Genomic DNA, 13,468 nt, shown 5'->3' with positions numbered 1-13,468 from the left:
AGCAACTCCATTCTGAGAAGGACATCTGTCTTAGTCTGTTTGGGCACAGACTGAGTGGCTTACACAACAAACGTTGATTTCTCACAGTTCTGGAGGTCGGGAAGTCTGAGATCAGGTGCCAGCAGCTCCTGTGTCTGGTGAGGACCCCCTCCTAGTTTGCAGATAGCCACCTTCTTGCTGTGTCCTTACATTGTAGAGAGAGAAGACTCTCATCTTAGCTGTCCCATCATGGGGGTCCCATCCTCATGAATTTATCTAAACCTAATTATCTCCCAAGAGTCCTACCTCCAAATACCATCTCACTAGGGGTTAAGGCTTAAGGGGCGGGAGGGTGGGGAGGACAAAACCATTCGGTCCAGGGCAACATGATGACCAAGGCTCAGACCCTTTGGAGATGAGGGTCTGGGTCAAGTCACCTGGAAAGCCACTGAGCCTGGCAGAGAGGGATCTAGACAGGTAACGGAGGAAGGAGAAAATGAACATCAGTGTGTCTCCTAGACTAATTGCAGCGATGGGGCTGAAGTTTATCCACTACTCTCCCTTTTCTTAGTTTTCCCTCAGGGAGAGAGGCCCCCTGGAATCCTGGAGAAGATATTCTCTGAGTGTATGTGAAGAAGTGGATTGGAGTGATGCAAAAGGTGGGCTGCGGCAGACGCAGAGATGAGTGACCCAGTCTCTCTTCAAAGCCGGCCTTGTGCGGAGCTGTGGGGAATGCAGTCAGCAGACACCTCCAGCCACCAGCTCCCTGACCCCCTCAGGGTCTGTCCCCGCTGCAGGGTCACACCTTCCTGAGGTCACACTCTTCCTGGGCAGCTCACATCTGGTGACTGAGCAAGGCAGGTGCGCAAAGGCCTGGACGTCTCTGCCCAGTGTGGCACAGCTCTGATGGGCAGACCTTGCCCCGGAGCTGCCCACCATGTTGGGTGAGGCTTGGTCGGGCATGCATTACAGTCTGGCTTCTCTTTGCTCAGTCTTCTTTCCTCCCCCTTCTTTTCACTGGTACTGATCCCTAATAAACATCTTACACCCAAATCTGTCTCAGCATCTACTTCCAGAGAACCCAACCTGCTACAGGCTATATGCTCGGAGGGCAAAGGAGGAACTTGCTAACTAGGTAATTTGGAGCAAGTCATTTCACTCTCCTGATCCTCCATTTCCTCATCAGTAAAATGGAGATAGCAACCTTTGCCTCTCAGGGTTGCATGAGGCTTAAATGAGATCGAGTGTGTAAGTCACCTGGCACAGTGCTTGGCAAATAACAGCATATAACATTTAAAAGGGAAGCTTCCTGGGAAATGGACAGCTTCGCATGCCGACAGAGCTTTGTGAGTGCTCTGTTGAAGAGAGAAAGCTGAGCGTTCAGTTTTCTGGCCAATTCACTGATGGTAATAATGATGGCTACGTCTTACAAGGCGTACACTGTGAGCCCGGCACAGGAGTGTCTTCATATACTAACTCATTTAACCCACAAAACAATCTGGTGAGAAGGTGCTGTGCCGGGCCCCATTTTACAGATGAGGAGACTGAGGCACAGAGAGATGCTCACAAACTGGTCTCAGGTCCCAAAGACTGGAAGTGAGAGAGCTGGGCTTTGAATCCAGGAACCTGGCACCAGAATCTGTGCTCTTGCCTACGAGAACATATATTGTACAAAGAACTTGACGCAGAATAAAGTAATCCTGCCTCTAACCTCCCACTTCTCCATGACACCCTTCCAGAACTAATTTTTCTGAATAGGAGAGAAGAGCATGAGGAAGATGTCACCTGCCTGCTGATGAGCTGAAGTTCATTAATCCTTTTTGAAGCCTTGAGGGAGGGAGACATCACCCGTGTCTCCCTGGGGCCAAGACGCCCACCAGTAGGAAGTGCTCTGGCAGAGCGTCTGAGGGCAGGAGTAAGACGTTGACAGTAGCAGCTTTCTTGCAAAATTTCAGGTATTCACAGATAATTAACTCAGTTTTTTCAACACGTCTTTATTTGCTTAAATTAACAAAATATAGGTTACATGCTATTTTCAGGTAAACTGCTTTTTCACTGAATCAGAAAGCAATATTCACAACTTGGGTTGCTACACACTTCGAGTTTTATTTTTAAATAGCAAGCCAGAATTCTGTACAAAATCAACATTTGGTGTAATGTCCAAATATGTGAAGGATTTTAAATGTTAGCTCTGTTACATTTTGTTCCAGCAAAGCAGACAAAGATCATAATTCAAAACACGATGTTAATATTTTATTAAACGCCCTCAGGGCTTAATAAATACAGTATGCACATTGGGCTGTCTCATGTAACTACTCATATACAAATATACCAGTTACCCTGCTGGGGTCATGGAAAGTCAGCCTCAGTCTCATGGCCAGTGGGGAGTCAAATTTTTAAAAAGAGAGAACGAGTTGAAAGGCAACAAGAGGGGGTAATCATAGGCCGGAATAAAAAGGATAACAGAAAAATATGCCAGTTGGCTGGGTCAGTTGGTTGGTTCAAAGACAGTGGTCAAAAGCCTGGAAAGCATTTGGTAGTGACCTATTTTCAGAGTGTCACAATGTGATGGATTTCATGCTATCTTGGTCCTGGGATTGCTGATTACCTTGGATGGTTTCATCCCTTAATTCTCTTGAGGATGGCCTCATGGCTTCTCTTTCAGACTTGCATTCTGGTTAATTAGCTCTAGGCAAGGTTGGCCAACCCTTCCCTTAGCTCTGCACTTAATGCACAGGGTGCCCATATAATTTATCACCCAAACTGGAACACTTTTGAGAGTTAAGGTGACACTCTTAGTAACTACCTGGGGACAACAGGTATAAACCCGGGTTGTCCCAGGCCAACCAGGATGTTGGTCACATACAAAACCAAGGTTTTAGCCTTGGTTCTCAGAAGGTCAATGCATATGAACCAGTGGGTTATATCTAATGAAGTCTCTCACATCCAGAGTCAAGAATGAAAAACAGGCTTTAGAATACATTCCATAACAATTTTTTATGACTTTTCCTAGACCCTTTTCTCTTCCTCCAAATGAAATTTTACTTGGAAGGCTAACATAAAACAGATGGAATTTGAGCAGCTCTGAGTGAAGTGGGGATGTGGGTTGAGAATTTTCCCTCCCCTAGCAGCTCTAGAAGGGCCTAAGAGGGGCCTCTTGCTTCTCAGCACACAATGTGGAAACCAGCATTCTAGACCATACTCTTTCCATCTCAACATTAACTTGTTCCTCAAACACTCCCACATGATTCGCTTTGGGTGGAAAAGTCTACAGCTTGCTACTCTAGATTTTCTAGTTCCTATTCCAGCTCAGCACACCCAGAACAAACTGGAAATCTGCAGCCTTTGTAGCAGGTCCTCAACACCTTGCTGCTGAAACAATGAATATGTAACAGGACCCTAGGAGGAGGCCTCACAGGACACTCTGCCAGCCCCAGACTGATGTCATCAGAGGCACTGATGAACTGTATTAATAATAATGGGTGGAAGGCAAACTGCCCCTATGAAGATCTGGATGGGTTCTTGGCCCAGAGTCGTGCTGGTAACCGCAGAAAACCACACTCTTCCCTTCACCATCCCCTCTGCAGGTGCTCTGACCTTGGGGCACAGATGGCAGTAGCCAACCCAAGCAGCTTTGGCACGTTGTAGTGGTGGTGAGGCTGGACGAAGGAGCCTTAAGCAAGGCAGCGGGAGGAACGCATCAGGGATTGACAAAGCGCACGTGTGACTGATGAGAACTAGATGAGGCTGACGGCGAAGCACCTTGGCCAAGAGAAAAAGCCAGCATCCCACAGGCAGAGATGGGCCGGGTCGTCTAAAGAAATGTACTGGTAACTTTGGGAGGAGAAGAAGCAAATAATAAACAGTACCTAGCTCTACAAATACGAGTTGAAACTACCAAGGGACAGTTTTTACATAAACACAGACACAGTACCAGAGGGTCACTGCTTATGGTCAGTCACACATATGTGACATCCTGTCAGCACTGCTTTATTTGTCAGATGCCGGTGCCTAAGGGAAGCCTACCTGCGGGGCTCGACCCACCCTTTACAGTCACTACCACTCACTGGACTCGTGATTCACGCATCTAGTAAGAAATAATTAGTCACTATAGGCTGGCTGTGTATTTTTAAACATTAAGTGACCATAAGCATCACAGGCATCATTTCTAGTACAAAAAGTGTGTGTTTATACAGTGTGTGTGTGTGTGTGTGTGTGTGCGTTTCCTCTCGTGAGGCTCTTACAGAACATGTAAGAAGGCCTAAGTCAGCAGTATGATTTCAAGGTCTCCTGCTTTCTATCTTAATGAGTCTAAAGCCAGAAGCTGAAATATTTATGGAGTCCCTGGGAGGGGGTCTTGGGAGCCACTATTTTAGCCTAGTCAATCTTTCTCAACCCTGGCTGCACATAAGAATCATCTGGGGTAACTTGGAAAATAACCGGTGCTAGAGCTCCACTCTAGACCAATTAAATCGGTCAGGCCCCAGCATTGGCATGTTTTAAAAGGCTCCCTGAGATGATTCTAATGTTCAGGTAGCATTGAGAATACAGCCCAGAAACTCCTTTACTAGTGATTAGCTGATGGTTATTCTAATACTCTAAATAAGTTAGAGCTTAAATTTCAGGGAGAATTCCTCCCCCCCACCCCCAGCTCCAGCACTGAGGAGAAATCCACTGCTCATGGGGTGACAACTCTTCCTGCAGCTGCTTTATGGGGCATGAAGCCTCAAGCAAGGTCTCCAGGAGGGAGCTCTGCTCAGGACACGGGGTTAGCCTGCAGACGCTGAGCACCGTCGGACCATCTAAAAATATGCTCCAAATGCCACATCTGATGAACGTAGCAGAAGCCAAACGAGGCAGACCCAGGCAGGAATCTAAGTATTGCTGGTTTTTCCTTAGTCAAAATTCTTCTTATTCTCTTGAAATGTTATCTTACATCTGCAGCAACTACTTGAGAACATCCTCTTCAATAACTCACCCTCCTGTGTCATTTCTGGCGTTTTTTGATTATTTAATGAAGCAAATTTTAAAATATGTACAACTACTAATATTTTCATCTATCTGGAAAAATATTATACCTTTTACACATTCAACTAAAGAGTCATTAATAAGGTAACATGTCAAGCACCATATTTTTGCAACTAGAAAGAAATTTACCGTATTAGTCAATGGAAAATATAATTTCTAAAAGCACCTCAGCATCAGCTGACAGTTAGATGTCTAGAAGAATATGTACAGTTTATTACACTGGAGATCCATGAAATAACATTGAAGAAGACCTTGCATGTGCGTTAAAAATCAAGGGCCCAACGCATGACCTGAGAAGCATTTACATGCCTGCGGACGCCCCTGCTCGTTTAGTCTGAGCCATTTGTAAAGATTCGTGCCCTTCTCCGGTCTCCAGCAAATGAGAGCTCATGCGGAAAGCTGTACTTGCACAGCCTAGTGCTTATTTTCCAAGTGTAATTTTTCAACCGTCCACTTAGATCCCTAAAAGCACTGCTTGTTTTTCCATTTTCCTCTCCAGTAATTCTTTTAAATGCTCATCTCTGTGCTTGAAGTACAAGTAATCAGAAAAGGAGGGGCCCCGCCGAGCGCTCTGCAGGGCCCGGAGGCCGGGACACTCGTCTCTGCGGGCAAACTCTCTCTCCCGGCCGCCCTCGGGCCCGGGGCTGTCCCGGCTCTTCGGCTGGAGGTCCCCTGGCGGCGCGTCCCCCTCCGCCTGCGCGTCCGCCCTGGGGCCCGGCTCGGGCTTGGCGGACAGGTCCTGGGGCGCGCAGAGCGGCGGGCGGCGGCGGCCGAGGCCCGGGCTGTCCCGCTCCACGTCGTAGCAGTTGTCGTCGTCCTCCTCCTCGTGGCAGGAGCTGCCCCTGGCGCTCTCCCCGTCCGACTGGAAGGCCGGCCCCTTGGCGCGGCGCTTCTGGGACAGGTCGAAGGGCTCCTCCTGCTCCAGGCTCCTCAGGCCCCCCGCCGTCTGCGCCAGGGCAATTCTCCCCCTTCCAAAACCTGCCGGAGCAAAGGCACGTTCAGGCCCCGGGAAGCGTTCAGGTCGCTGGGTGGAACCCAGGGCCGGTTAGTGTAGCTTGCTTTTGCATTTTAGAAATAGATAAATCCCCAGGAAGGCTGTAGAGAGATGGGCCTTGTCACGGATGGAGTCTACAGCGGTAGGACTCCTTTCAGGGGAATTTGGCAACATGCAAGAAAAGCTTTAAAAATAAGCACACCTTTGACTTAGCAGTTACACTACTGAGAATTTGAACTATGAATATAGTCTGGCAGATGCACAAAATGTATATGTAAGGATGCTCATCACCACGCTTTTAATAGTGAGACTGTGAAAACAATGATCAATTTAACGATAGAGGTTTGTTTAAATAAATAATAGTACCTCCATACAATGAAGGTATTACATGTGTTGAAGGTGCTTCTATGTTTAGAAGATGTAGAGACCTATTACTGACCATAAAAGGTATTCTCTATATACTTTAAGTAAAAGAAATATATATTTATCATATATATTATTTATCATATATATTAATAGTGTAGATTCTATTTTATATATCAAAAAATATCTGGAAGGACATATGCCAAAAATCTCAAAAATGATTAACTATGAGGTGATTTTTACATTTCCCTTTTCACTTCAAATATATTTCTTTTTATTTTAACAGTGAGCACATATTGTACCATAAGAAAAAAAATAAAACAATAATAAAGATATTTTCATCTTGAAAAACCCCCCAGATATTCCATTTGGGACCAAGGGGGCCACCCCATAACTGGGCCCCCTAAGCATAGACAGAGTAGGGAGGGCGCAGGAAGGTCCTCTGAGGAGCTCAAAAGCCCTTGTGTCCCACCACAAGGGTCCTTGCTGTTGGGCACAGTGATGTAAGAGGGTCTCATTTTTAGTCTCAGTTTGAAGGCCCTTGTAGGGATGGACTTTTCCGCGGCCAACAGGCATGTGGTAGGTCTCCACCTGATTTGATCTTGGAGCTGTCTGCCCATGGTAAGCCAGCAGCCAGGCCCTGAGGACCAGGCGGGGAGGACTGAAGAGAGGGATAGGAGGGAGGGGGCTGGGGTGCGGCCAGACCCTGCTGCACAGGCGGAAGCAGGCTTCCGGGGTGGGGATGCACAAAGGAAGCCGATGTCCAGTGCTGCCTGCTTTATGGTGGGGTCAGGCGGTGAAGCTGTCTGTAGCTTTAATCTTGTCAGGGGCACAGGGAGGATCTTTTTAATCTGGGTCTTGATTTTTGAGCCATTTCAAAACCTAGAGTGGAGAAATGCTAACACCTTTTGTAGTTGAAAACATTAAAATTGTTGAAAGTCTGTTAAAAACTTTCAGAGCAACTCTCTTGTATACGGTGATGCTCTTGATTTTTCCAGAAGGATGATGGTCTTTAGGTGCCTGTTAGGATATGAGTATCCACATGGGGTAAGTCCTGGTGACCAAGTCAGGCTTTCAGATGGAGGACTGTCTCCTCATCTCCTTCTATGTCTCTAGCCCTGGTGACTGAGCATACTTCACCTATTCTGGAAAAATCCAGGCCTAGCTTGGGAAGTAGTTCAGGCAACTAGAGATGCAAAGAATGATTCAGAAAAAGAACATTCTCAGGGAAATAAAGTGCTTTTGTTTTTTAACCAGAATTTTTTCAGGGCTTTTGTACAAACTCCAGGCCTTGTTTTATGATGATCACAGTTTCCTCTCAACCAGGAGTCACCATAAACTCAGTGGGCGTTTGAGAAATCTGAAAGCTACCATCATTTTGTTTCATGCTGCGTGTGCACGTGTGCATCCTATTCATGAATACGGGTGCCTAGTCGACCACCTCTTTTGTAAAGGGGTGGGAGAAGCAGCAAACGTGAACAAACCACCCCATGTTTTTACCCAGTGCAGTAAACACTGGCTTGAGCCAGAAATTCTTGAGTTAGAATCTCAGTTCTGCCTTCAGACTTGCTGTTTGACCTTGAACAGTTTATGTAACACCTCTTGGCCTTGGTCTCCATTTACATAAAATGAGAATAACACAGTCTACTTTGTGGAACATTGGGGATGAGCAATAATATCTAAGTGCATCACCCTGTGCTTGGATCATATGTGAATCAGAACATGTCAGCCAGTTAACATGATATTGTAAGTTACATATATGTGTGTCTTCTCTCCCCACACACAGACCTCCCAGAGGACGAATGAAGATGGTCTCATTCCCCTGGTATCTGCCATGGCATATAGCACACTGCATTGGACAGAGAGCATTTACTGCCCATTTATTGAAGGACAACCTACTGAACCCAGTACATGTGGAACATAAACTCTTCACTGCTAAGGAAGCGACCGAGAAGATGAAGGAGGCAGAAACTTTCATCAGTTCAGTTAGGACTCAGCTAGGGAGATTCAGTGCTCTGCCTATGGGCCAATCAGCCCTACCAAGCAGGAAAACTGTCCTTGCGAGTTTCTGGTTGTGAACAGATAGACGAGACCTAGCCTGCTACAAACACACTTCTGCTGACAGCAGAACTTGCAGACCTGCCCCTTAACAGCAGTGTGATAAAGAGGATACAATAAAGCTTTAGAGTCAGAAAGGTCTGTGTTCAAATTCTCGGTCTGCTACTTTTCAGTTGAGCAAGTTAATATTTCAAAGCCTCATAACAGAAGTTCCTCCAGCCTGGAGTTACTATAAAGATTCACAGAGACCAAGCACCTGCTGCAGGGTCTGGAACAAAGAACTAACAGTGGTAACGACTGGCATCATTATGATATTCTAATCTACTCCCTAAAATTCACTTTTACTCACTACCTTCAGATATCAGCTTTACGTTTGTTATAGTAACACTGCCAACCTCCTCCTGCTACTCTGCTGTGGGCTTGAAAATTATGCTCCCTTTTATGACGGTAAGAATAACCCCCCAAAGTAAAGCTCCCTAAAGACAAGTTCAGCTCCCATTTGTTACTCACGGGCCTGGAAGGGTGATTACCTTGAGAATGGAGGCCCCGCTCCATGACCCCATGCTTCACTTTCATGTGGCGTGTCAGGTTCCCCTTCAGGGTGAACTTGCTGGGGCAGTAGAGGCACTTGAAGGGTTTGCTGTCAGAGTGCAGGTGCATGTGGCCCATTAGGTTGTGCATCCGGTTGAATTCCTTCCCACACAGCTGTGAAGACAGTGATGAAGAGAACACAGGTTACTCAAAGGCGGGGACCCTGCCCAGGTGACCACACCCAGGCCTGTGTGAGGATGGATGTGTTGCTACTTTGTTTGGATCTTGGCATTTTTAAGTTGCTTCCAAAGAAACTGTCCCCATGGAAGTCAAAGAGGGGCTGGATTGAGCCCAGGCTCAGAGGTGGAACAGGTAGGGATGGATTCATGAGATTTTATTCCTGTTGTATTGGGATTTTTAAACTCAAGGTAAAAATTGCAAAGTTATTAAAGTTTCTTTTGAACGCAACCTTTTGGAAAGGAGAAAAGCTGCTCTGAAAGCAATTGCTCAAAGTGTGCCTTCACTTGAATGATAAGGATACGATGACTTGTTTAATATTTATGGAGCGTTTACAATATGGAAGGCACTGTCCCAAGTCTGCCATGGAATATCTCACTTAACCCACATCAGTCCTATGAGATGGGTGCTGTTCTCATCCCTATTTTACAGATGGACAAACTGAGGGATTAAGAGTAAAGACTGGCCAAGGCGCACAGCTGGAGCTGGGATAATAAACTCAGGTCCTCGGACACCAGAGGCCACACCGTCAATCACCACATCCTACTGTGTCCCCCCAGTACAACTCTTCTGTTAGACTATCTCAGGCAATGCTTTTCTAATTTTTAAATTTGCTAACTTTGGGGATGGCTTTAAGAGTTAAAAGGAAGGAGTGTGTCTTTTCTCTGGGTAGAGATCTGAAGTACTGAAAATATCATCCTAGGTATACAAAAAGCAAACATATTTTATTCACTTTTTTAAAATTTCTATTTCCATCAAATTGCAAATACATGATGGACCACAGCAGTGGTTCTCCAGCTCCTTTGGGAAGAACAGAACTGCCTTTTCAAAGGCAATGTGTGCAGATGCAGATGGTGTAAGACAGAAGCAGTTGTTCTGGGGTGCTTTCCTTTCTTTTCTTGTCCCCAAGCTTCAGCAGAGCAGGGTTTGGAAACTCCAGCCCTTCCTTGACTGTGCTGTGAGGAATGCAAAGGAGGATTCTGTGTCTGTGCTGGGACCAGAGCATTAAGGGAGGAACATTCTCCTTCCCTTTTCCCTTCCCACCCTCAGAGGCCCATGTCATGAGGGCAGTGATATGAAGCAAGAGGTGCCCAGAGAGAGGATGCGGGGTACGGCATCCTCCGAAGCTGACACTGGTCTTCCTTTCTCACCGAGAGATGTTTTCAGGGCCATCGTGGAGGTTCTGGGTTGAACTTTTATTAATGAAGACAGTGTTTTCTTCAGGTGGCTATGGAGGTGAGAGCTGAGCTGAACTTGGAAGAATGGGTATACCTAACAACTGTGACCTTGGGAGATTAGCCTAAAAGAATGCGGGGCAGTAAGAGGAAGCCATCCTGGGATTACAGATTTGTCACAGATAATCCATGCATGGATAATAAACGGCTGGTTCTGTATTTTTAAATGATTCCTATTTGGGGGTTTTACGTACTTTTCCCCTTTTTACTTCCTTACTAGCGAGAATGAACTCAGCATACTGGTACCCCACACTGGTATTCAGAGCACTCCTCACCACATTCATTTGGAAAAGGTGACCCAAGAGGGGAAAAGCTGAGACAGTGGGTCTAATTTAGGGGAAAGCATGGATACTTGCTTTCTCTTTATTCTCAACCGAGACAATTTATAAAGATATATCAGCCTGTGGCTCAGTTTTGCCCATGTGTGAGAGTTCTGGTGGAGTGCTCTTCATTAGCTTAGTTTATCCAGTTCTCCATCCTGGCTAAGAAAAAAAAAAATTTGTATCTAGAGCTTCTACATTAGGTATTTCCAGTCATGGGTCATTCTGGAAAAGATAGATCTCATTTGGTTTCAGGGGACAGTTCTGATTACTTGGAGCAATGCTGCTGCTGGACTTGCTGAGCTCAACAGTCCTTCATTAGACTGCAGCATCTCTGAAGGCTCTGCCTGCCGTTCGGTTACAGTCCCTGCCTAGCACCAGGCTTGACACATGATAGTTCCTTAGTAAGTCTCTGTGGAGTGAGTGAAGGGGTGAGGCGCATCGCAGCAGAAGATCTGAAAACAGCAAAAGCCATGGGTAGTTAAGCACAAGACATGTAGGTGGAGGGGAGATAGAGGTTGGAAGGTCAATTAGGCCACTGCACTAGTCCAAGCCTGGATGGGTCTCATGGTCCTATAGGCCAGACAGAGAGAACTGAAGGAAGAAATGGGTGCCTTCTTCCTTCAGTGACTTCCGTGGCTGGTGATATTCCACTTTTAGCTATCATCTGTGGTTGCTGAGGTATTAGAAGCTGGATTGGTCTGAAAGGGTTTTATAAAGGAGATGAAATTTTAGCCTAACCTTGAAGAATATGTGGAGTGCCTTTTGTTTTTGTTTTGACACAAGAATAAAGTCTCCTCATTAAATATTTTCAGACACTTCAGTCAACCTTAAACTACAGGCACAGTAACTATTACTATTGTGATAATGATACACTGCTTGCTTGTTGCTGCTGCAACTGCTGTAACTTTGGGGTTAGAGCAGATCCTGTAATTCACCTGCCTGAGGTCGCAGCTCCCGTCCCCCGTCACCCTACCTCCACCCAACACACATGTGCACACATAAAGAGGGCTACTGCTGGGTATTTTCCAGATTCTTCCTCAGCCTCAGAAAAGCAACCTTTTATGATCATCATAGCTGAGTGTGTGTTTTCTACTCTAATGCTTTTCTGGATCAATTCATTCAGTACTGAACTTCCTGGGACATTTTAGTGGTATGTGGAGGTATTAGGATGTTTTATCATTTTAATAAATGACGTTGTCTCCTGAAGTCAAGGCCTACAGCCTCAGGGAAGAAGATCTACTGTGGAACATGGCTGGTCAGCTATATTATCTGATGTGTGATTGGTAAAGAAGACTAATTTTGTTGCTGTTGATAAAATTTAATCTTTATATACCAGAGTTACCCTTCATGGTTTATGATAGCCTACCGATAGCCAATGGAGAGCTTTCCCAGGGCTAAGCAATAATGTGTCAACCCTGAAAGATGTTTAGGGCACTAAAAGGTGTCCCAGGTAGTATTCAGAAACATAAGAACTACCTTCCTCTTCTCTAAGGCCAACCTCAGTATCAAGCACAGGGCTACACACATAGTAACACTTAATGAATATCTAACTATATGGTTAGGAAATAAACAACCAAGTCAGGAAAAATATCACTTCCTTATGCAAAAATTCCACAAAGCAGCCATCACCAACTCTCTCTCGTGCCCCCTTTAAAGCTATACACATTAGTTTGCAAACCAAAACCCTCAGTGGCAGAAGGATAGAAACAATTAACTCAGGACCTGAAGTACTTGGACACCACTCACATCTCAGCGGTTGGTACCCTTAGCTTCTTCCTCTCAGCCTCTGACCATTCCACAAAGCCCTTTGGTCCTCATCCAGAACACCTGGCCTCTTCATCCTTCTCAGAGGATTGTCCTCACATAACTATACACAAATGTATGGATATATTTTGTGTCTGTGAAATTTGGAGAGGTCTCTCAGTCACCATCAGTGAAGAGGGGCCACAGAAGGAGGATTGGGACAATTAAAGATGGCACCCTCAGGTGGGGTTTGAGTGTGAGCTCTAAGCAGAATCCTTGTAGTAGAGGAGAGGAGTAGACGGGAAGGAAGAAAAGCTGGGAGGGAGCATCAAAACTCTAGTTTCTTCTCCTGGGAAAAGCAGTCATCTACAAGGCCCCTTTAATCATGAGACATGTGGCTAAGAGCTTGCCCAAGTCAAGACTTGCTGAATCACCTGCTGCCAAGGTCTGTGGAGATTAAAGGCAGGGTGGGTATTGGTACAGGAAGCTGCTGGAGTGATAAGGAGTCAGATTTCATCTTGCAGGTGGTCATCTCAACCAGTCCAGCCCTTTTGAACTCTCAGTTGCTCTAATGAGCAGTATTAGTGTGCTTCTGACATTAAATATCAGTTTTTCCACCAATACCCACTTTTATACCTACTTTTAAAGAGAGAGGTGGAAGTCTGTTGCTTACTTCCCTGGTGGCACAGTGGTTAAGAATATAACTGCTGGGCTTCCCTGGTGGCGCAGTGGTTGAGAATCTGCCTACCAATGCAGGGGACACGGGTTCGAGCCCTGGTCTGGGAAGATCCCACGTGCCGCAGAGCAACTAGGCCCGTGAGCCACAACTACTGAGCCTGCACGTTTGGAGCCTGTGCCCCGCAACAAGAGAGGCCGCGACAGTGAAAGGCCCGTGCACCGCGATTAAGAGGGGCCCCCGCTTGCCACAACTAGAGAAAGCCCTCGCATAGAAACGAAGACCCAACACAGCCAAAAAA

General features: G+C 46.0%; 1 protein-coding gene across 2 annotated transcripts in view; it reads right to left on the bottom strand.

The window, feature by feature from the left end:
• Positions 1 to 794: 794 nt before the first annotated feature.
• The window catches only part of ZNF366 (zinc finger protein 366), a 71,077-nt gene continuing 58,403 nt past the window's right edge, over positions 795 to 13,468 (bottom strand). Inside the window, exons 4-5 of one of the 2 annotated variants that reach the window (XM_082457197.1) lie at positions 8,953 to 9,127; positions 795 to 5,985 (exon numbers count right to left, since the gene is read on the bottom strand). In XM_082457197.1, the coding sequence (XP_082313323.1) occupies positions 5,462 to 5,985; positions 8,953 to 9,127 (699 nt within the window). In that variant the 3' untranslated portion in view covers positions 795 to 5,461. The remainder of the gene's footprint in view (positions 5,986 to 8,952; positions 9,128 to 13,468) is intronic. The other variant, XM_082457196.1, reaches the window with a different exon arrangement.

Source organism: Balaenoptera physalus (genome assembly GCF_965194825.1).
Source record: "Balaenoptera physalus genome assembly, chromosome: 3".
NCBI classification, from domain to species: domain Eukaryota; kingdom Metazoa; phylum Chordata; class Mammalia; order Artiodactyla; family Balaenopteridae; genus Balaenoptera; species Balaenoptera physalus.
The sequence above is the reverse complement of the archived record's forward strand: the minus strand, read 5'-3'. Positions and strand labels throughout refer to the sequence as shown.